The following is a 24,135-nucleotide window of genomic DNA, read 5'->3' as shown; positions in this document are numbered from 1 at the left end:
TGCAAAAGAAACTGATGTGTAGAGATAATTGAATGGCAAATTAGCCAGTGGGATCATATTTAATTACACATTACTTCTGTCACAGCTTTAGTTATGCTCCTGATTCCCTCGTACTCCTTAGCAACCGTCGGCTTTGGGAGAATGGCTTCATCAGGAATTTGAACCAGCAGAATCACGAGTGTCTCAATCCTCCAGAGCTGACAGAATCCAGCTTTACTTCTACTCATCCCTCTGAGTGTTCTTCTACATGCCGTACACTAGATCCCTCTCAGTTTTGTTTATCTGCAAAGGTTAAATGGTCCTGCTATTGATTGCTCGTCTCTAATGCACTGATCTCTCTGAAGAAATACCAGAGGCTGTTTCAAGCATGATGTAACTAGGGGCCTTGAGGGGGAAAAGGGGGGGGATGACATCTTCAAAATCTGTTTTTAACTCTGAGAGAATCTTTTCTCGTCACGATGACGGGACAAGCAGTGACCATAAACAAGACTATCATGTTGTCAAAGGGCCGGGGGCTGTTTTGCAATTGAGAAGCGGCACCAAGCCAGTGGTGCCAAGAGCAAGCTGGGATGTCATCTGGTTCCCATGTGTTCTGAGACAGGCTGGATACAGAAGGACAAAAAGCAGCTTCAGAGTTTGTTCTAAGAGAATTCAGTGTTGACTTGTGAACTAGATAACTTGCAAAGGAAATTCACATTAACCAAGCTTTCTCCAACTTTCAAGACCCACCCCTGAGCTCGTAGCGCCACTTTGAATGTCTGCCATGTGCTCTCCAGCGCAGCTGTGGCCAGACATAACTGGCACAGTGGTTATGTGTGCAGGATCCTGCGGTGATGAGTCACAGCAGTACAGCAACAATGGAAGAAGCTGCTGCAATTCAAAATGCAAATGAGGCCCTTCCACAGCTGTAAGGATGACTGTGGGCACAGCCAGGCAGAGTCAAACTGCACACAAACAGAGGAAAGTGTGCAAACACACTCACAGAAATGCATATTCCTACAGACACGCATATTGGAAAATATGTATGCAGGAAACAGACTTCCACAAGTTTGCAAATACGCGTTTCACATGAATTCTCATTCTTTTCTGTCTCACACACGCTAATGCTCACTTCTGTGCACACCGGCGTCTCAGTACACCACACCAAGCCTCCTTCCTCCCCCCTCCTTCTCCCATTACCTCCCTCAGGAGCTCCCTCTTTAGCTGGTGTTGGCTGATTTCTTTTCCCTCAGGTAATTCAGTTTGTTCTTTGCAGCAAGTACTACTGCTGTGAATTATCCTGACAGCACCTTTCCCCTGGGCTCTGCCCCTGTCTTGCCCCCAGACTACTTTCCATCTCTTTCCCTACACCTTGCACCTCCGTCCTTCCCTCCCAGTTTGGATGTATTGCTTTCATCCCCACATTCCTACCCAAGCCGCTGTTGTCCAAACAGCAAGACCTCAAGACGAGCGGCTGCAGTGATCCTGGATGCATTAGGCCACACGCAAACAAACACACAGATGCAATAACAAAAAACAGTGGCGTCTTAGCCACAAATGCAGGAATCAGACTCGGATATATGAATTAATGGAGGCACAGATGCTCAGTTATAACACAAGTGCACTTTATCCCTCTCACATTTCCAGCAGAATATTCAGTTATTTTTGCATTCATTGAGCTTGAAGTGCGATGATGTAATTTTTGTATACTTTCTGTTCCCAGTGTGTTGTAGTAAGTTTTGCAAAAGCACACAGACAAAGAATTGCTTACTTTAGTTTGCTCGTTAACATCTGTGTTTCAGACAGCAGCTAATTTCCCTCCATTCAGTCATTAAAATGAACTGGTCTTATTGCAGTGCTTGAGTACATTAGATATTTTCCACATTTCCACAGAAAAATGTCATTACCGAAATGAAATAAATTAAAAAGAAATTAATAAGCAAAGTATGTGGTGGTGTTCTACGCATAGAGGAAAAAAAACTGAAACAAAAAGCTAAATTAAATCTTTTTTTGAGCCCAACAATCGCTTAAGACTGCTTTGAATTTACTGAATTTATTTGCACTGGCTCGTCTTTTGTTTTGGAGGGAACTTTTCTGTTATTTCAGTCTAATTTAATGCCCAAACAAACAATGGCGGCAATAACTTTCCATCTCTTGTCAAACTTTGTTTTTCTCATCAGACGCACTTTTATGTGAACCAGAAACCACCGCTGCCAGTTTGTAATACTTGGTCATCCATTTCATAGGTGTGCGTCCAAAGCACTCAGCTGACTTTTTGATGCCTCATTTCACTCGATTCCACCGTCCAGCCAGTGGTCCTTTCAAAAACAACAGCTCCCATGCTGTTTTCACTTCTTTGTCTCCGGTCACTGTCAGATAGTAATTGCCTGTTTTTATTGTATCCTCTTAGAGGCTAAAGTGTAAACTATAGGGAAGGTTTCGCTGCTGCACTGGAAGCTGGATCACACGGCTGATAATAGGCCCATTTGTTCAGTTTCACAACAAACCATAAACAAAGCTCCTGCAAGCTGTAAAAATATGGAACGCTACAACTCACACAGAGTTTTATAGTGTTATATCAACTATATATACTGGCATACTAACCCCATTTCAAGAAAAGTTTAGATGTTTCTAAAATACAAATAAACAAACAATATTTCACGGTAGTTTAAACCTTTTATTTAACAGACACAAGTTCATACAGACACGAGTCGATACACAGGGACGCTGCTCAACTTCAATGTATTTAAAAAAATAAATAAATAAAATACAACAAATTATGTTTGATGCCAGCAACATACTCAAGGGGAAAAATGTTAGCAGAGAATGTTACTGTACATCACTCTTCATTTTAATAAGGCTTTTACTTAATTCTTTTGGGGAGGCAATTTACTAACTGTTGCACTTTTGCTCTGGGAATTTGTGTTTAGTCTTGTTGGATACAGATTCCTAGAGAATAATATTTCAGTCTCTAAACTGTTTGTTGTTATCTAATTATTCTCCTCGTGTTGGCCACACACTTTCAATAGAAGACAGATCTGGACCGCAGCCAGTGCTGTAGAACGTGTGCATAACGAAGCCTACTGTTGTAAATCATCCAGACTGACCTCCCAGGAAAATGTGCCACCTTGATGGAAGAATGTGTTTCTCCAAAATTTGAATATATCCCATGGCAGGTGCTGCCTTTCACACCTGTAGCAGTTAACAGCCTTGAGGGTGTTTCTTATCTTTCCTAACTCAAGTCCATTTTTTTCCAGAACCAGCTGAAGGAAGATACAACTGACCCCAAAACATGCATCTGCTGTCTTTTGTGACAGATATGAGATTGTTACCCGAGAACTTGGCGGCATCTCTGCACGGAGTTGATATATGGCTTCCTCTTTGCGTAATGCAGGTCATGGTCACATTTCTGAGCACAACAGTAGACTGTGGTTAAGTGGCAATGGTTTTTCCAAGGTACTCCTGAGCACGTGTGGCTATATTGATCCGAGAAACGTTATAGTGCCTCGTGCAGTGCTCTGGATTCTTTCATTGTCATCTGAGAGTTCCCTAGATTGTCTGAATCATGTTACAATATGATGATTTACTGGCAGAGTTTGTTACATTTAGTGTGCCGTAAACCATCTTTGGCAGAAAAGACTAAAGTTCCAGTGGATGTTGGTATTATGTCCAATCCCAATCAATGTTTCTGTGCTATTTGAGATGGATATGGACAGAAGAATGAAGCCCTTTATAGGTTTCTCCATGGTTACACTTTGGGCTCCTTTTTAACTGCTCACAATGATTATGCTCTGGTCATGGTAAATGTCTTACCCAGAACCCACTGCTCATAGGTGAATCCAAGTGGACAACCCCATATGGGGTCAATATATCTGTTCATAACTGCGATGGCCCCACACTAGGGATGGGCGGTATGGACAAAAAAATGTATCACGATAATTTCTGGCATTTAACCCAATAACGATAAAAAAATACCAATACAAAAAGTGTCATCAACGGGAATATTTCTTTCTTTCTTTCTTTCTTTCTTTCTTTCTTTCTTTCTTTCTTTCTTTCTTTCTTTCTTTCTTTCTTTCTTTCTTTCTTTCTTTCTTTCTTTCTTTCTTTCTTTCTTTCTTTCTTTAAGGCTCATTTCTTTCGTTCTTTCTTTCTTTCTTTCTTTCTTTCTTTCTTTCTTCTTTCTTTCTTTCTTTCAGGCTCATTTCTTTTGTTCTTTCTTTCGTTCTTTCGTTCTTTCGTTCTTTCTTTCTTTCTTTCTTTCAGACTCCTTTCTTTCTTTCTTTCTTTCTTTCAGACTCATTTCTTTCTTTCTTTCTTTCTTTGTGGCTCATTTCTTTCTTTCTTTCTTTCTTTCTTTCTTTCTTTTTTCTTTCTTTCAGGCTCATTTCTTTCTTTCGTTCTTTCTTTCTTTCTTTCTGGCTCATTTCTTTCTTCTTTCTTTCTTTCTTTCTTTCTTTTTTCTTTCTTTCAGGCTCATTTCTTTCTTTCGTTCTTTCTTTCTTTCTTTTTTCTTTCTTTCAGGCTCATTTCTTTCTTTCTTTCTTTCTTTCAGGCTCATTTCTTTCTTTCTTTCTTCTTTCTTTCTTTCTTTCAGGCTCATTTCTTTTGTTCTTTCTTTCGTTCTTTCGTTCTTTCTTTCTTTCTTTCTTTCTTTCAGACTCCTTTCTTTCTTTCTTTCTTTCTTTCTTTCAGACTCATTTCTTTCTTTCTTTCTTTGTGGCTCATTTCTTTCTTTCTTTCTTTCTGGCTCATTTCTTTCTTCTTTCTTTCTTTCTTTCTTTCTTTCTTTTTTCTTTCTTTCAGGCTCATTTCTTTCTTTCTTTCTTTCTTTCAGGCTCATTTCTTTCTTTCTTTCTTTCTTTCTTTCTTTCAGACTCATTTCTTTCTTTCTTTCTTTCTTTCTGGCTCATTTCTTTCTTTCTTTCTTTCTGGCTCATTTCTTTCTTCTTTCTTTCTTTCTTTCTTTCTTTCTTTCTTTCTTTCTTTCTTTCAGGCTCATTTCTTTCTTTCTTTCTTTCTTTCTTTCTTTCTTTCTTTCAGGCTCATTTCTTTCTTTCTTTCTTTCTTTCTTTCTTTCTTTCTTTCTTTCTTTCTTTCTTTCTTTCTTTCTTTCTTTCTCATTTCCTCAATTTATCGTTTTTACCGTGAGATGACAAATTCTTACCGTGGGGAATTTTTTTTGACGGTTTATCGTGAACAGTAAAATATCACCCATTCCTACCCCACACACCAGTGATGACTGTGATCCTGACACCTTCACCTGTCGCCGATTAAAAACAACTCTTTATTGAACCTTCCAGAGCAATGTTATTGCTTGCTCTGAGCTTTTCTGTCTTCTTCTCTTTCAACGTTTTAGATTCTGTTACTGGCATCAGATTCTAGATGTGTTTATTTCTGCTCAGTATATGCCTTTCAGCACTTTCCTTAGCCAAGTTAGGTGAATATTAAACCTTAATCCCGTAAAAGTTTCCTAGTTTGATGTTGCAATTATGTTCAGTGGACTGTGAAGGACATGACGGAAACCTTGGGCTTGCAACTCTTGATGTAGCAGACTGTTGTTTTTTTAAGTGAGTTTAGAGACATCTTCCTGTTGCTGGGGCAATCTTCTTTTCATTTTCTTTTTTTTTTTTTTAAGCTGGTGTGATGTTTGCTTTCAGTATGTCCTTATATTCAGATAAATCCTAATAGTAATACCTGTGAATCTAACTGCAACATAAGTCCGGAGCATGATCAGTCAAGCTCGGCAGCAGCTTAGGATAACCAGTGGCTGCAGATTCTTGGGGTGAGTCCACTAAGAATATCTGCAGTGCTTTAAAATTTGCAACACCTGGCCGGCCCTAAAGTGACTGCATAGATGCATAACCCTAAGGAGCAGCTTAAAATATTTTATAGTAACCAACGTTTTGCATGGTCCTAGTTTATTTCTTCTCTTTCTTTTTACCTAGGCATAGTATATGCCCACTATATTGTATGTTTGCTTGTCAGCAACATCTCATTTGGTCATTTGGTTGGACTTTTCAATGTCATCTTTCCACCTCACAGTAAAAATGGTGTTCTGACATTGAGGGGATGTCATTTAGGAGACGAAGCATCTCAGTTGTTATTTTTGTCTCATTCCCCGTAGAAACATGTCTTACAGGTGCAACAGTGTGGGGTCATTGTTGTCGTTTTTCTATTTCCAAATCCTCCGAACATCATCTCTATGTGGAACAGGTCAGCACTGCAGGCAGCGCAGTCCTGTAAAAATACTCTTTTTTCATTTATCATGTCTCTGTAATGTGTCCCAAAGTCAGTTTAGCCTTGTCCTGTTGTAGTAACAATGTAAGTATGGACATCCTGGAAAACATTTTGTTTGGAAGGCAGCATATGTTGGTCTACAATCCCAATGTTGTTTCAACGTTGACATCAGAGAATTGTGAGCCCTGTGCCAATGCCACTGATAAATCCGCATAGCATCAGAGGGTGGCTTTTGAACACGTTGCTGTCAACAGCCTGGATTCTCCTTTTGGTCTTTCTTTAAAGACAAAAAGAAAGAAAAAAAAAGATCTGGCGTTCCAATTCATCTGACCACAGTACACCGTGTGATGGCTGTCCCAGATGTCTCAGAGCCCAGAAATGTTTGCTTTGCCTCTGAGTAAGTCTAGGCCCGTTTCCTCACAGTCAGGCTTCAAGTGTGAATGCAGTTCCATATTGTACTGCTTCACAAAGGTTTCCCTAAGTAATACTCTGGTCTATGTGGTGGTATCAGGTGTGTGACTGTTTTTGGTAAACTACAATTTCTCTTGATTCATTGAAAGGCTTAATGTTATTATGCACTGTAGGAGAAATGTGCCGATTCCATCCAACATTTATTTAAGGTTTATTGCTTTCAAATATTTCAATCATTTTTGTGTTAACAAAGAAGAAATCCTCTTCCTAGCTTTGCCTAGCTGCTCATTATTGGCACTTTTCCACTAGAACCTACTCAGCCCGGCTCACCTCCACTCGGTTTGGCGCTTTTCCACCAGGGGTCTAACGTGCCGAGTACAGTAGATACTTTTTCTGTAACTACTCTGCCGAGGTTCTAAGCGGCTGAGTCGGCTGTATCTGACGTCATCACACTACAGGCCACCGATTGGTCAGGGGGTTGGATCCCACGTCTGAGTCAGGATGTGACATCAGCGAAAGAGCGACTCTGACAACGGCTTCTTGTGCATTTTATTCGACCAGCAATGGCAGCGCAAAAGTCTGTTTCATGATCCAACTGTGAGGTGCAGATGTTCATAAACCTGGTGGCTGAGGAGAGAATTAAAAAGGGATCTAGACGGGCGATAAGGAACAAAAAGATCCACCAGGAGCTCTGTCACTTCATAGCTGCTCACGGCTCCCAGCTGACTTTTCAGCAGCGCCAAGACAAACTAAAAAAGCTTCTCACTCTCATTTTTTAACTTGATATCAGACACAAGCCACAGTCCAAGCAGCACATATACCATCTCCTCCATGTTCTACATCTTCAGTGTTGTTGTCTTCTTCATTTAGATCACACAATCAAATTCGCTCCAACCCCGCCTACTTCTGCTCCAGGTGCTGAATGGTTATGGAAAAGAAACTAGGCCAAGTTGAGTCGAGCTGAGATGAGTAGAGCCGAGTAGGTGCTAGTGGAAAAGTGCCGTAACTGAATCATTATAGCAATCACCTGCTCACATCACCTGTTTGAAATAACATCAGTAGTTTCTTTCTTTCACAACCTCAATTGCAAAAAATTGCCTCCATACTGACATTTGTGCGGAAGGTGTTGCAGGCATGAAGGTGATGAGAAAACCAACAATATTCTTTGTCTGCAAAGAAGTAAAAGTCATAGAAAATAAAAAACAAAAAAATTGTGTATGTTTCTTGATTATCCCAACTTTTTTTCTGATTTGTGGTTGAACTTAACTTAACTAACACAACCCACACACTCCAGAAACCACAGATCTGTTTGCTGGGTGTCATAGGAAATGCCATGTTGCAGTCGGGCTTCAGGTATTATTTTCTTTTATATGCCTGCTAAGTATTTTGCTTTCAGAGGGTGTTTGATGCCGAGCCTTTTTGGAGTGCATCTGTATTTTATGATTCTCTTTTAAACCAGTGACAACACTAGCCCACAAATCTGTCATATTACCAGTACACAGGGTGTATTTACGAGAGTCTGCGGGGCCTTGCGTAAGGCGTGTGGGAGCGTGTGTGTGAGTGTACTCACTGAGAAAGGAAGTAACAGTTTAACTACTGTATTGATTTCACGAGTGCTAAGGGGTTCAGGCATCAGTCCAAGGAAAATAGGGGGTAAAAGAGAGCGAAGTGGGGCTCGTCCCCTGGTTTTAGCACGCTCGGCTTTTCTCTCCAGCCATGCTTGATTCAGTGGTAAAGATCTGTGGCTGTCCATTGAAGTTGTATAACTGCTGCATTGAGTACTGTATGGCTCCGTGCACTCTGCAGTGCTCTATTGATTGGTGTGTGAAGAGGGATTAGTAGGTGGGAGGAAGACGAGGTGAAGGGGGAGAGGAGATGCTGGCTAGGACGGAGCGACCTGTGTCTGAAACTCGGACGTAGCATGAGTACGATGACGGGGGGGTGGTCCAATGTCACAGCTCTGCTATGGCCAAGTTAGACACCTGTGGATGATGAGATGCATTTCTTTTTTGTGAATACAAGATGAACGAGCACCACTGGCATGTCACTCTGATCTTTTCATCGCTTCTAAAACAGCCCAACTAACAAAACAATGGGGCAAAAAAACAACGCTGTAACTCTTGCAGACAATTTACTACTTTCTGCTAAGAGAGAAAAAAAAATGTTGTAAGAAGAGGAAAAAGTGACATTACCAGATGGATTCAAAACAATTCATTCACCCTGATTTCACTGGCATTTCTTAGATTTGCTGTCAAGTGAAGACCCGCTGACATCCATTTTGCTTCACTGGCAATTGTGAAAAGTGAGCGACCTGCATATCCATCTTGTTGAGCTGTTTGAGCGAGACATCCAGGTGGTTTCTCAGCGCTTTCCCATCACTCTCTTCCTGCTCTCCTGTTGCTCCGCTCCTGACAGGTGGCGCTGAGGGCGGAAGCAGCCAGAGGGGAGGCTGCGTCTCCATACGCGAGGAGTCGAGGGGGCTGAATGGAGTGTTGGAGGGGAAGGTGGAGTGGATGGGGAGGATGAGATGCGGGGAGAGAGGTGGGCTTGGGGTTGAATTAGGGCAGTCCGAAGTTAATGGGATAAGATGAAGAAGAGAAAGGGATATCAGCGTCGTTAATGTTTAATCCCTCATCCCCAAGCCCTTGTGTCCTGCCTGCGGCTCGCCGCATCTGATAATCCTTGGGCTGCCTCTCTTCATCATCAAGGTGTCGAAAAATGGGCCTCTGTAAATATTTAATTGGCTGCAGTATGCCGGTGTTAATTATGCGGTTGTATCTCTCCTTTGCTTTGCTCTCTGCCCAAGCACTGCTGCTTCTTCTCCACTTCACACTAATGCTCCTTCTCTTATTGCTATTTACTCACATTATCAATTAATAGTACCTCCACACCACCTTCTGCGGCTGCTGTAGTTACTATTACCGCAATCTGTGTTCCACTACAGCTTTTCCTCAGTTTCAATTACTCTCTTTTTTCTGAACCTCACCTCATCCCCGTTATCTAGCTTCACCTCTCCCTTCCACGCAGTGCTGGACCACTCTTCTTCTCCTTTCAAATTTTAAACCATGACAGCTCGCGTTGAAACGGATTATTGTGATGGCTTTCATTATAGCCTTGCATCTTCTTCATTTCGACACCAATCATGCTTTCAGAAGTAGCTTTCCCTCCTCCATGGGTATATTTGATAGTCAAGGCCAATGTAAAATAGATGAACACTACAAAGACAGCCTTTCAAGGACTCTGCAAGCCAAAGTCACACAGCGTAATAGAGCTCCACTCATAAGTATCTTCTAGTAGCAAGTGCAATTACAAACAGGTGCATGTAAAAGTCAGGACAATACAAATCACGTAATAGATGTCTCATGGGCATTGAGCGAGAAGCCTTGTGATGTTTTAAGAGACAAAAGAAACTGTGTAGGAGAGACAAAAACATTAGACCACAAGTGGAGGGGATCGTGCAGCTGTCTAGGCTGGTGACAGATAAAGCATTATCCCCAGATGAGCCAAGTGGGTTTTTGCTTTTGCAGGGTATTTTACAGCAGAATTGAGCAGCTGACAAAAGATTTACAGTACAAGTGAATAATAGTTTGCTAGCCCAATGTTTTCCTGCATGTAATCCCTCAGGCATGTCCATAAAATTTCATTCTTTCATAATGTCAAATCTAGGCTTGAGGCAAGTGTGTAGACAAAGGCTTGTTGTGGCTCGCGGTGTCGTCTGAGCAGCGTTTATGTTTGTGCCTGCGCATGTATGATATGGGGGGTTTCATTTGTGTGCAAAGCAGGTCGATGCAAGGACAGGGAGATACCAGTTGCCAGAGAAGACTGTATTTGCTGTAGACAGCAGTGAGTGGGAAAAAGCAATATGCTGGTGGCCACCAACATGAGGGTAGACGGCAGCATCCACCACCAGCACCCTCCAGCTCTGTTGTACATGCTTATCAGTTTTGTTTCATGTAGCCTTACAGGTCTTCCATATTTGTTTGAGACTATCAAAGTAGATTGTTTTTTTTTTTGTTTTTTTTTTTAGTTTAGTCGATAGTTGCTGTTGGCATCAGGGTAATTCCTGAGAAGTCAGTGGCCAAGACTCCTGAATCATCTCGGTGGGTGCAGTAAGTGTGTGTATGCCGAACTCAGGAGGAGGCAGAGAAAAGGAGAATTGAAGGCATCAGTCAATGAGGGCAAAGAAAGAAAAGCAGAAATGGATGTTGGCCGTGCTGGTTAGGGCTGCACGATTAATCGTTAAAAAATCGCGATCTCGATTCATGCTTGAACGCAATCTCATTTCCAAATGACGACGATTAAATTTTTTTTTTTGATGTTTATTGTTTTTATGTTCAATGTCAGCTGTTACAAAGTTGATGCCAGTCTTTTATCAGGCACCATCCTATTTTTTGTAACGTTTACCTTTTGTATCGGCAGCTTCTTAATAGCAGCAAAAGGCAATGGGGGGTTCATCCCAGCCAGAGGAATAATTTGTTGCCTCAGACCTACCCTTTCAGAAAGTCCCCTTTCTGAAAGGGTGTTCAACTCAGGGAGGAACAAATATTGTTCAAAATTGTTATTATTGTTTAAATTATTCAAAGGTTTGTGTAAAGAAGACAAGAGATGTTTATTGTTATTATATTTTTGTTCAGCTGTTGCAAAGTTAAAGTAATAAGTGCAATACATTTTATATTGGAAAAAAATCGTGAGAGAATCTTGATCTCAATTCTAAGCAAAAAAATCGTGATTCTCATTTTGTCCAGAATCGTGCAGCCCTAGTGCTGGTTATGCCACTCCTGTTTTGTTGTCGTATTGTTCCTATTATGTTTGGCAACCTTTGATCTAACTGCTTGAAAAGATAGATAGGATATATGGTTTTATTCAGCCATACAATGACTGCATTCATTTTAAACATATATTTTTTCACAAAACTTCCATTGAATGTTGCATGTCACCAAGGTATGTTTATGAATAATTACATGCTACAGTACAACTTTCCTTCACTCTTCATTCTGTTCTGCAGAGCTTTAAGTTATAATTTAACATGAAAAATGAAAACAAATGTTTCAGATTAGCAAGTGCATGTCAATCAGGAATTGTTTTAACCTTCATGGACGACATCAAAATCACATGTTTTTAACTTATTATTATTTAAACGTATTAATTTCATCAATATATTTATTATTTATTCATTTCATTAATTTAATTTGCCTGTGTGCTGAGCTGAAATGTACTGAAGTCTCAGTTGTTTGTTTTTCTTCTTGTTCGTTTGTCTTTACTTTATTTTTTATCAACAAGATTTGCCTCTGCAGCACCGTGTCAGAACTCATCAGTTGCCCGGCAGCACTGCCTTCTCTAAAACAAGAGATGATTTTTGAGTAGCACAGGTTCTTAAAGCATTGTACCTGTATCTGTCTATGGTTTGAGTGGAAAAAAACAGTATGTGAACTCTGTTTGAGGACAGTCTGCTGTCCAAACCAGCCTCTCGCCCCCGTGACAGGCGGCCCCAGCAAACCCCCATGAACATGAATATGACTGAAGCTGATGCGGAGGATCCAGGCAGGAATCAATGAATGTCTCTGCAAAACATTCTCTCAAAATATGACAACACAGATATCTCTCAACAGATTAAAAATGAATAGTGTGATTATAAACTCAATACTTTACATAAAAAATGCATATTTACCTTTCCAGAAGTGAGTGTTGCTGTAATTTTCAGGACATCAGTATCCAGTTAGCAGCATAAGTATCCACACGCATTCCAGCTCTTTTCAACACTGCTTGTTAAAATTAAGACGAAAAATAAAGACGTGGCAGGTAAAAGAAAAACTTTTTTGAAATGTTATTACCATTATGAAATTTCCGACTAATGCTTTTTGTTGGAAAATTGCTCTCCTAATTGCTGTTTTTACTCTAATCTTCTGATGGATAATGGCCTTCTGGCTTTTTGAAAATGATTTCTGCTAAAAAACTCACAGAGTGTTGGACATAATTCCAAAACATAAATAGGAAGTGTTTAAAATGACTGCTAATATTGTCCTGAGTAAATGACTGCAGATGTCTTTTGTAACGTTAATGAGTGTCACCTTAATGGGGAGAGGTTGAGGAGGAAGAGGCTGAGCTGTAAACTACTTTGCTGGAGCTATTTCCAAGACATTTTACATTTTGCTACATTTAAATGATATTTGGTGAAGTTAGCTCACACTTCAAATAGTTTGGCTTTAACTGTGTAGCAGTATGTCAGTAAACTTGTTATAAAGTTATACAACTCCAGCAGCTTTTGCATAGTCAGTTGCTGTGCATTTATATCAACCTGCATAAATACTTCTAGCAGCTCCATTTGTCCTAAATCTTAACAGTACCTTGGTACTGACCAGTTTGGTACTGGTACTGACCAGTTATTTACCAGTGTAGTTCTTGATGCCCATCTCAACTGCAGACTTTTCTTCTTCTGTCTGAAATCATACAGTGCACACGTCCCTACCCTCTTTGTTCTAAGCGTGACATTTACAAGCTTTAACAATGTGTCTTGGGGGGCCAGAAGCTAGGGATGGGCGGTATGGACTAAAAAATGTATCACAATAATTTCTGGCATTAATCCCGATAATGAAAAAAATGACAATAAAAAAAATTCCAATTCAACTCCACCTTTGTAACTATAAATCTATCACCACATTCAGTCTTTGGAGCCCCCAAATCACTGCTCTAAAAGAACACTAAATGCTACTAAACTTCTTTCTTTCTTTCTTTCTTTCTTTCTTTCTTTCTTTCTTTCTTTCTTTCTTTCTTTCTTTCTTTCTTTCTTTCTTTCTTTCTTTCTTTCTTTCTTTCTTTCTTTCTTTCTTTCAGGCTCATATCTTTCTTTCTTTCTTTCTTTCTTTCTTTCTTTCAGGCTCATATCTTTCTTTCTTTCTTTCTTTCAGGCTCACATCTTTCTTTCTTTCTTTCAGGCTCATATCTTTCTTTCTTTCTTTCTTTCTTTTTTTCAGGCTCATATCTTTCTTTCTTTCTTTCTTTCTTTCTGGCTCATTTCTTTCTTTCTTTCTTTCTTTCTTTCTTTCTTTCTTTCTTTCAGGCTCATTTCTTTCTTTCTTTCTTTCAGGCTCATTTCCTTCCTTCCTTCCTTCCTTCCTTAAATCTGACTTTAGTCATCAACAGGAATTTATCGTTTTTACCGTGAGATGACAAATTCTTATCGTGGGGAATTTTTTTGACGGTTTATCGTGAACGGTAAAATATCAACCATCCCTACCAGAAGCCTGTATTTTTTCATATCAATGCCAGTAACTTGTAATGTTCTGTATTGTGTGTACTGGGTTTTTGCACGTAGCATTCACAATTGTTTTGGATTATGCTATGTGGCATTAGGATTCTTGTAAAATGGTGTTTAACGTTTTAATGGATGAGCAGACATTAAGGGATCTCTGCATGAACATTGTTAAGATGTTTTTTTATAGCTCTTAAAGCTGCGAAGGCCAGCTTTACTGCATGAGTCTTTTTTTTAAACTTACTTACTGTAAAAAAGTTTGTTTCTAAAAGTAGCAGTTCACAACCTTTCTCTGTAGTGTACAGCAAGTCGGACAACAGCATGGATGATGATATCGTTGTTTGATAATTATAGTATGCAAGATTGGAAGGGAAAAAAGGGGAGCACAAATCCCCAGAGTGACATGGGGGCATCTTGTCTGAGAATAGAGGTGGTCTACCGGAGTTTTAAATACAGCTGCTGGTCCTCTTACATCGATTCACACGAGAGAGTGGCAGAAATCAAGAAGAGTTATGCACTGTGGCACGTGTGCGCAGGAATCAGATAGAGTGAGGGATACATTTTTGTGTATGTGGGCATGTTTATGAGGAATTAAATCTCTCCATGAAGCCATGTTTGTGTTTTCAGGTGAATGTGTTAGGGTAGTCTTTTCTGTTTGAGGTTACGAAGAATTCCTTCATTGCTTATATTATGTGCCCGAACTTGCCTCTGTGATTTGTCCTGTGATTCAGTGTGGAAGAGGAAGCGTGGGGTGAATGTGTTGACCTGGTTATCACATTATGAGGTGCCTCCGAGTAGAGGCTGGGTGTTACAGTTTAGAGAATGCAAGGTGTCGATGGAGTTGTGAAGACGGGAATTGAGTTGGGAAAAGGGAATAGTTTCTCACTGCTTTGTGACCTTTGTCATGCTGTTTGGCGCATTCAGCCTCATGCATCCATCATTCATCCAACCAAAACTATTTGCGCTGTGTTGTGTGTGTCGTGTGCACAGAGGCACATGTTGTGTTTTAGGAAACGGAGCGTTGTTTCTTTACGTGTCCCTGTAATAGCGCACATGGGTTGCATTAAAGTCAGCATGTCACACACGTCTCCAAGCCCCAAGCTCTGGATCTGAATTGCATTAACCCAAATAAAGCCAGGCGTGTAGAGTAAAAAGCACTTGAAAGGGAGCAGCTGAGAGCTTGAGCTGAGGACTGACACTCAGAGACGAAGCATGATCACAGCAAACCCAATGCAACAATACTGAACTGTGAAAGCAAAAGAACAGAAACGAAAACGAACTAGTTTTTGGACACAATGGCTAATATGCTGAGCCCCTCCCCCCCCCCAAGGCTTTCAGGAATGGAGCCAGTTCTCGGATCCTTGGCCGGCCTAGATTGCACAGCAGCAGTGGCGGCAGCAGCAGCAGCACCCATTAATGCGATTACAGCTTTTAGTGGGAGATTTTCAGGGCCAATTTTCTTTTGAAGCGTCATTGGTTTGTCCTCCTTTCTTGCTCCCTGACAGTATGTCTGCAAATAAACGTGTACATTCTTACCCAGCATCTGTCATCGGTTACACAACCATTAAAGCGCACATGCGTAGTCTTGTGCACATAACTGTACTCATTGTCCATGCATAAATAAGATAAAACTGCACATGCAACCAGAAGAAGAGAAGCCAAACTTTGATGAAAAATAACAGATAGAAAGAAAAAAAAAACATGTTTGGCCTTTGTTTAAGAAATAATGAGACACTATTAATGTACTTGGCAGGACATTTTGCTTTGCAGTCTGAGAACCGTTTGATTAGATATGCATGAATACATTATAATGCAGAAGTAATCAAATCTTGATTCCTGAAAGACCTTCCCCTAATTTCAAACCCACATTTCTCATCTATTTAGTAGTTCATTGCCATCACTCCCGGCTTTCTTCTCATGGCAGGCTCTCATGGCGTACTTAACATGTCTCTCACTTTGCACACTGACTTGACGAACCTTGAGGTGCCGCATAGCACCTGAGATCGGCTGCATCTTTTCATAAAGTCACCATTCATTACACCTGAAGGCTAGACAGCAGCAAACGCCTATTGAGATATTGAGGTCATTTGACAGGAGGGGGGAATACAAGATTGTCAAAGATGGAGGGAGGGCACAAACCGGGGTGTCTGAAGTCATGCCGCATTTAAGTAGAGTTCAGATTAACAGAGCCCCGTGTCCTACTGGGGAACAGGCTGCTTTAATATGCGATATCACTGCCAGCAAGCGCAAATGTCTTTGGTTTTCATTGTCTCCTGTCCGAGCAAATTTAAAGGATTTAATTTTTTTTCTCACCTAAGTGTAACGAAAACCCACAGATGCCAAGTTTGATTTTGTCTTTCAGCTAATGGTTTTCAGGATGTGTATTTGTTCTACTGTATATGAGTTTGTTATACAATATATGTTTGTGCTTTTTGCATGCAAGCGCCTCCGTGTGTGTGTGTGTGTGTGTGTGTGTGTGTGTGTGTGTGTGTGTGTGTGTGTGTGTGTGTGTGTGTGTGTGTGTGTGTGTGTGTGTGTGTGTGTGTGTGTGTGTGTGTGTGTGTGTGTGTGTGTGTGTGTGTGTGTTCGTCTGAGTATGTGTATTGGTAGGCAGGATGAGCATCCCTTCTGTTACTGTTGCTGTCCCTTCATTTCACGCTCGGGCAGCTCCGCGTGAATCCTCTTACCTTGGCTCATTATCAGCGCTGTTCAATGAACGAACATCCCGCCAGAATGCAGGGCAGAGCCAAATTATTATTCAAGTAAGGGGGTCAGTGCAGACATTTTGACTCTTTGTTTGGTATAATTTTTGCTTTTCCTTTAGAAATATGTTAGGAGGATACAGGACACACATCCCTGCCACTATGACTTGTTGAGGTGATGAATCTTTAAGCTCCCAGGCAGCAAAGATTTATGAGTGCAAGTTTAGTATTGTTCTCGGATGCTCATTATGCTCATCTTTCCTGTCTCTTGGCAGAGTCCACTGTGCAAGGAGCAGAATTCGGACACCTGCCGGACAACATCACAGTGTTGGAGGGCGAAAGTGTCACTTTGAGGTAACTCTTGATCCTACACCTGCACCGACTGATTACATGGAAAACATGTTTGCCCTTCCACCACCTGTCACTCTGGTTTAATTGCCAATTCTCTGTCTCGGAACATCAATTAGATTTCTTGCAAGGTGCCATATTTTCCAGCTCTGTCTGTCCTAGCTAATTGAATAATAATATTTGTCAAATGTTGATGGAGCCATCCGGTATTTCTGCTTTTCCCTTCAATGTAACAGTAAAAGTAGAGATTTTCCTCCCTCTCAACCAAGAAGAATAACAGCCAACTTGCTTTTCCCCCTGGATGTGGCATGGCTTGACACAAATAAATTACTAAATATCCACCATTTCTTTCATCACCTTTAAGTAGGATTTGCTTAGGGTTTGAAAATCCAGCCAATTTTCAGAGGTTTTCAGAAAGTTCAGTGGGAAATTCAGTGGGAAATTTTTCTTCTAAACTTTTAAGAATATATGTAAATTTTCAGATACTCACAGGGATTAACTTTCAATGTGTGATAATTTATCATTTCCAAGCATGAATGTTATCATTTTATTTTGTCATATGTAGACACGCATTCAAATGCAAACACATTTTAAAAGTGAACAAATAAAGAGCATAAATGTTGAATAGAATTTTCTATGACTTGGGCCTCAAGGTCACCTTCGCCCTTGACTGTGGTAAAATGTATCAACAAATGTGTTGGTTTACATGTCTGTACAAGGACAATAGGAAAAAAAGCTGCTAAAGTAATGCAATGCCCTGGATGAATATGTAGTTGGCTAAAGAAGTGGAATATTCTGCATTGCTTCAACAAATGTACCATTAATGCTGGACAAATGAATAGAAACAGGCTCGATGAATGGATGAGCACTGCTCAGTCAATGTGCGAAACCAAACTGTAGCTTACATTTTTACAGATTTAGCATATTTAATTACTTAGCCAGCTGGCTGCATACGTCTCGATAGTCAACTATCAGTTACTCTCACGGAGTGGAAGAAAGATATAGTCAAGAGTGGAAATTCGACAGAATTCACATTTTATCTGAATGTTTTAACCAAGATTATGTGGATATCTTTTCATACATTTAAGTTTTCTGTTACACTTCAGTAAGCAATTTGATACTTTCTATTTTTATCACATATTTTTGTTAAGTTGCACAAATGTTTTTAAAACTTTGAAGAATTCCAAGATTTTCTCGTCCCACCGTTAAAGGAAGACTAAGGGTGTTTTCAAACCTGTGGCCCATTTGTTTTGTTCCAATTCAGAGGCTAAATCGATACAGTGGTTTCGTTTTTCGTTTGTGGCGTTTGTGTTCACAAGGCAACCGTCTGTAGTGGTTCAAAGCTGTTAACAAATGCCATGCGCGAAACAACTGTTCTCTCATTGATCAGAAATGAACGCGGAAGGAGTTTCCTCTTACGTACCCCGGGAAAAACAAAAACTATGGAGCATCGTAAGCGAGTGTGGCTAGTTTGTTTTTGTGTGTTTCTGTGTGCTGTGTCGATTATGTTCTGCAAACACACCGCTTCAGGTTTGGAATGGAAGTGAGCCGAGACCACCTCTCCTAGGCGATCTCGGCTCACTGGTTTTGTGCCGCATCCGAGCACGATTGCTGTGTTCATATAAACCAAACGAACCGATCTTTAGGGGGAAACGCTCCCTCTTTCAGAACAACTGCTCCAAACGGGACAGGTGTGAAAGCATCCTAAGTTATTATAGCGCTCCCAGGACAAATGGCTACAGCATATTACAAGAACTTTCATGTCTTAGCCAATAGCATGAAGTGGAGGGGTAACCATTCATCCCCTTTCCTTCTCCTCCTCCCCACTAATGCCACTCCACCAGGAATGATCCATGTTCACAGCAGTGAATGTGAAACTGTAGTACAGTAAATACTATTGTGCAACAACTATCATTATAAGTTCAGTGGAGATATTAGCAAATGCTGGGAACAATATTTAACCCTATTTTGGGCAGCCCTACAAGAAGCATTACTAGTTCTGGATCATATTTATTTCCTGTATTTGCTAACCACTATCTCCATCTGTAATCAGTGCCAATGTTGAGCTTCTTTTATTTTTAAACTAATCCTACTTGCCAACTCTGTGGGTGATTTGTGATGAAAAAGGGTGCCGGATGGTGGGAAGCCAGTCCAGTGATCTTCTTTCTAGCCATCTTGCAACCTGACTGGAGTCACGTCCATCGGCAGTCAGAGTTGAACAATCAGCTTTGAGTTGTATACACATAATGATCGAGTACCGACGGGGTTATTGACTACTCACCAGGTTGCCCTCCGGCCAGTCTACGATCTTTGTCTAAAGGGTCTATCTAGGCAGCACATTCAACAGCCAATCAGAAGTTCTCTTTTTCATTTGACTCTATGAAGGTTGACCAAATGTTACCAAGACTGTCTGGTGGCACAAACTAAAATTACAATGATTACCGGACCGTCCCTACTCATCAGAGCAGTATTTCTAATGGCTCTTAAATACATAGTGAATCTCTGTGTTCAATTCAATTCAATTCAATTCAGTTCAATTCAATTCAATTCAATTCAATTCAATTTTATTTATATAGTGTCTAATACAACAGATGTTGTCTCTAGACGCTTTCCAGAGATCCAGAACATGAACATAAACATAAACATAAACATAAACCCCCGAGCAAGTATTACATAAACAATGGCAGGTAAAAACTCCCATAGTGGGAGAAAAGCCTTAAGCCAAACAGTGGCAAGGAAAAACTGTGCGCAGGCAGGCGGAAGCAGCAACAGCAGACATCCACGTAGGCAGGTGGAAGCAGCAATGGGATGACCGGGGATGGGGGGGGGGACCGGGGACACAGGCCAGAACGCAGCTCCCGAGGCTCCGGCCTGCAAACATGCACAAAAGAGAAAAAAGGGGGGCCGGCACAAGAAACTACAGGAACGATGGACAGAAATGATAGCTATGAGATATTTATAATAAATAAAAATGGTAATGGAGAAGAGAGGAAGGGAAAAGGAAGGGAAAAGGAGAGGAGAAGAAGGGTGAGAGGCAGCATAAGCCTATAGCAGCATATCTACCGCGAAGCTATATTTGAGACTAACTATTATAGTTTTGTTCTATAGCTGCATCTATGACTACTGACTCTAACACACTAGAGTTTACACTACCTAGAGATTTACCAACACCAGCTAGAGGTTTACTGAACACTAACTATAGGCTTTACTAAACAGAAAGGTTTTACGTTTAGTTTTAAAGGTGGAGGTGGTGTCAGCCTCCTTAACCCAGATTGGAAGTTGGTTCCAAAGTAATGGTGCCTGATAGCAGAACGCCCGCCCTCCAAATCTACATTTAGATACTCTACCCTGCACCCTGTGTGTGACAAAGCTTCTCAGCTATTGTTCGTTGTTTGTTTTGTTTTATTTTATTTTCTTTATACTGTATATTTACCATAATTTAAGTGTAATTCTTTCACGACAGTAGTAGTAGTAACCATATTACCCCTCAGGCAGTCCTGAGCCAAATCTTATTTTTCCTTAATCCATTTTATTACTTGTTTCAAGGAAAAAGAGGGACTCTTTTTCCCCAGAAAAAAAAAACCTCTTTCACCAGAATCAAATACATTATCCCGAAGCCAAGAACAAATCTGTCAATATTTGTCAACATCAGCAAATCGCTCTCAAGGTTGGAAATCAAAGCACCAGGATCTATACTGTCATCAAGATCTGTAGCCTGAGGCTGTTTTATTGATGCTGTGAAGTCAACAAAATGGGATTTATTATGCCATTTTCACACCCAAAAGCCCCAACTTAGATGGTAAAATCTATCGTCTTTATGTGACTTTTTCTTTTCTTCCATTACAATTTGATATTGAGAAAACTGCTCAGCATTGTCATATTACAAGTATAACTCTTATTTCTGGGTGTAAACTGTCGTTCCAGGGTTGATTACAATGTGAGTAAGCTTCATCAGTGCGACTGTGATAGCATAATTCTGTGCTGGTCAGCATGTAGCTTTAAAACACAAAAAACAAAGAGCTTTATGAATAAACTCCATTTTTAAAGCATAATCACTTTTGCCCAAGTGACAAAAATACTTGTGTTCTGCTTGAGACAATGCTGTTGTGTTGGCTTTAACGAGGGCCATTAAGACGAGGCACATTTGATGTTATTATGGTCCTCATTTCCTCTGGGCGTGCAGCCCTGCAGCAACAACATCAATGCTGCAGTGATTAATATTGAAAATAGATTATTAACGGATATGTACATAGATAAACACTGTTTTCTGAGGAAGGACTTTGTATTATGGTGTCTCTCTATTTAAACCCCCCAAACACAAACAGAAACCTGACCCTAATCAGTATAATGTGAGTATAGCGTTGAGGTCGCATGTTGACCTGAACGCCACCTTGTAACCTGTGTGTTGAAGATTTTTGAGCTCAATTGCACTGTGATTATTATGCATTGTTGTGTCACTAGCACTAACTTGGCAAGCGATTTACCTCAGAGATATTTATCCAGGTCATATTAATTAAACATGAGGACTTCAGAGGCTTGTCATCTTGCTAGTTGAAGCTGGGTAAGGACATCTAGTGGCCAAGACAAATAAGTGAATCTACCCATCCTTAGCAGACCATTCATGCTTTTGCACCATATCACAACAAAACAATGCTCATCACTGTAGGGATAAATGAGCATACTTGACTTGCATGCATGCATATCGGGCTGCATTTGTTTTTGATATTGTCTTACAGATAAACCTAAGCCGTTTGTTCTAGCATATGACCACTTCTCATGTTGCTCAAAAGCTGTCGGCTGTTCTTATCTCAGACCAATGTTTTATAGCCCGGCCCATATTGGTCCACCTCAGTAACAGTAATGGTGCTTAAAATGTTTTCTTAGCAGTATGGCACCAAGTTTAAAGACATAAAGATAAAAAGATGGATATAATAATGAATGGAGAGAGAGGAATGACGATATACAGTAGTATGTATAAAGTCAGTGAATGGTTAGAAGAGAATATAATTAAGAAAATTGTGCCGATGTGTTTAAATTCACAGCATTTCCTCCAAAATAAACATGCAGCACCTCCAATTATCATCAAAACATTAACAGAGGGATTCTTTTCAAAAGAGCAGAGATCTGCTTTTTTATTGATCTTGCAGAACAAGCAAAACACTTTTAAAAGCACCAAAAGCAGTATACCAAACAAAATTCTTCTGAAATATTGCATTTTTCAGAGCAAAATGTTTTTCAAGCCACAGCTTCCAACTGCAGGAACATATTAATGATATGCAAAAGTTTCAGCACCCCAAAGCTTTTAAAGGATTACTGGTTTTCTTAAAATATTACGGTAAAATTGACAGTTTTAGTATTTCAATTACCATTTTGTTTCCAAAGCAAATATTTATGTAACATATTGGACCTGGTCATACACTTTGGTGTGTCGCACATAGCGTCTTCTTAGCAAACAACGTGTCTTTCAGGGGGGGGTGGTTTCAACCTTACTGTCCTTTCCAGCCAGCAGATCTCAAAGACCAACAGGCTGGAGCCCTTTGATAGCCTGCAGCTTTTTGAGATCTTTTTCCCCATCTTACAGTATTTGAATTGCTGTTTTGAAGTCTATCCAGCAATGTTTAATACATATGTCTACAGGCATCTCCCTCCTACAGCCCGGTGAGGGAGAATGCGTGGTTGTCTGTCTCTATACGGCCTGCACAGCTTTACAATGTATCCCCAAGGTTCCACCAATGTTTCTGCAGAGCCGGATAGCTGCAGGTTAGAACAAGTGTGGGATTAAAGCTTTGTATTTCAATGTACACGAGTTTACTAAAGGTTTTGTTTTGGGCGCAAACTTCACAATAGCATGGGTGATGATCCGTATGTGAATCATCAATCAGACTGAACTCATAACATAAGCAGGAATCTGACTGGAATATCATGCAACTCTTTCATTCATTGTAATCGAAGTGTCATCTTATTTAGAGTTACAGTAGGTAAATTTATCTAAATGTAACCAATTGTGAATAGTTCAAATAACTTTGAGGACCTTGAAAAACTCTTCAGCTTGAGGCTTTTCAGGAAGTGCCTTGTGAAATTTAAGCTTAGATTTATTATCCTCTTGTGGAAGCCATCTTCTTTTCATTTTCAGCTTTTATTTTATGGACAGCGGGGTGTTTGCTTCCACAATTTGCTGATATTTTATTGAATCCACTCTTCCAGCCACCAGTGTATTCTTTCTCCTGTTATTGACTGCAGTCGACTGATTCACCCACCGCTGTGCTGAAAGAGGGCGTTCCTTTTTTCTCCAAGTATATCCCTGCCAATAAACTGCTCTTTTTAACTTGCAACAGATTTGTTTAGATGTTGGTTTGCAAATGTCTGACGATTACAAGAAATGGTTGTGTACTCTTCTGAAAATTCCATTCACACTATAATTGAAATCCTTTAACACAAGTTGTAAGGAACTTATATTAGGCTGGCGGTTTGTCTCTGATGACCCAAGTGCCCTGACCAATGACGGCTGGGAAAGGCTAAAGCGCGCTGGAGTGGCCCCAGAGCATTTCTCTAGCCTCTTCTGCAACCAACTTCACTTTTTTTAAAGCACTGAAAGAAATCTGCGATTTAATTCCCTTAATCTTAAATGTTGGGAGAGAGGCAGTGAAAGATTATCTACAGTCAGAGCAATAACTGACCGTATTGATCATAAAAAGATCTAGCAAATATTTTTTTCATGACTAGGGTCGTGGCTTTCCACTTTTTTACCAGATAATCATCAAACACAGCCTTTCTAAGAGCAAAACTATGAGGAACTTGAGAATTTCACCGTCACAATGCACCAGTACATTGTGAAAATATCGGTGAGTCTTAAGAAACCTCAGTTCAAATAAAGGACAAGACTTATCTGGCTGTTTGGAGTGACATGTTGCTAGCCTCAATATTGCACTAGGTCTTATTGTATATTTCTTACAGCGGTGTATCTTTATAGACGTCATCCACTGATTTCATCTGTTTCATATGGAACTATTTGGCACATCATGAAGACAAGAATCAGACAACAGTGAACTGTTGAATAGCAGAAATATTGCACTGAGCAAGATTAGATACAGAATCCTGCAAAACTGCAGCAATTTCTATCAGTTCCTAAATGTCATTAAAGGATTGTGTAGCACCATGATACATGTGCCTGTCTCCCACCTTTTCTTGAGTTCGCTGCTGGCAGCAAAT

General features: G+C 40.3%; 1 protein-coding gene across 1 annotated transcript in view; it reads left to right on the top strand.

Moving 5' to 3' along the window:
• Positions 1–24,135, top strand: part of iglon5 (IgLON family member 5) — a 129,855-nt gene that overhangs the window by 80,778 nt on the left and 24,942 nt on the right. Inside the window, exon 2 of the mRNA XM_061717309.1 lies at positions 16,854–16,932. Within this exon, the coding sequence (XP_061573293.1) occupies positions 16,854–16,932 (79 nt within the window). The remainder of the gene's footprint in view (positions 1–16,853; positions 16,933–24,135) is intronic.

Source organism: Cololabis saira, chromosome 3 (genome assembly GCF_033807715.1).
Source record: "Cololabis saira isolate AMF1-May2022 chromosome 3, fColSai1.1, whole genome shotgun sequence".
Lineage (NCBI taxonomy): Eukaryota > Metazoa > Chordata > Actinopteri > Beloniformes > Belonidae > Cololabis > Cololabis saira.
This window is presented reverse-complemented; position numbering and strand designations above follow the sequence as displayed.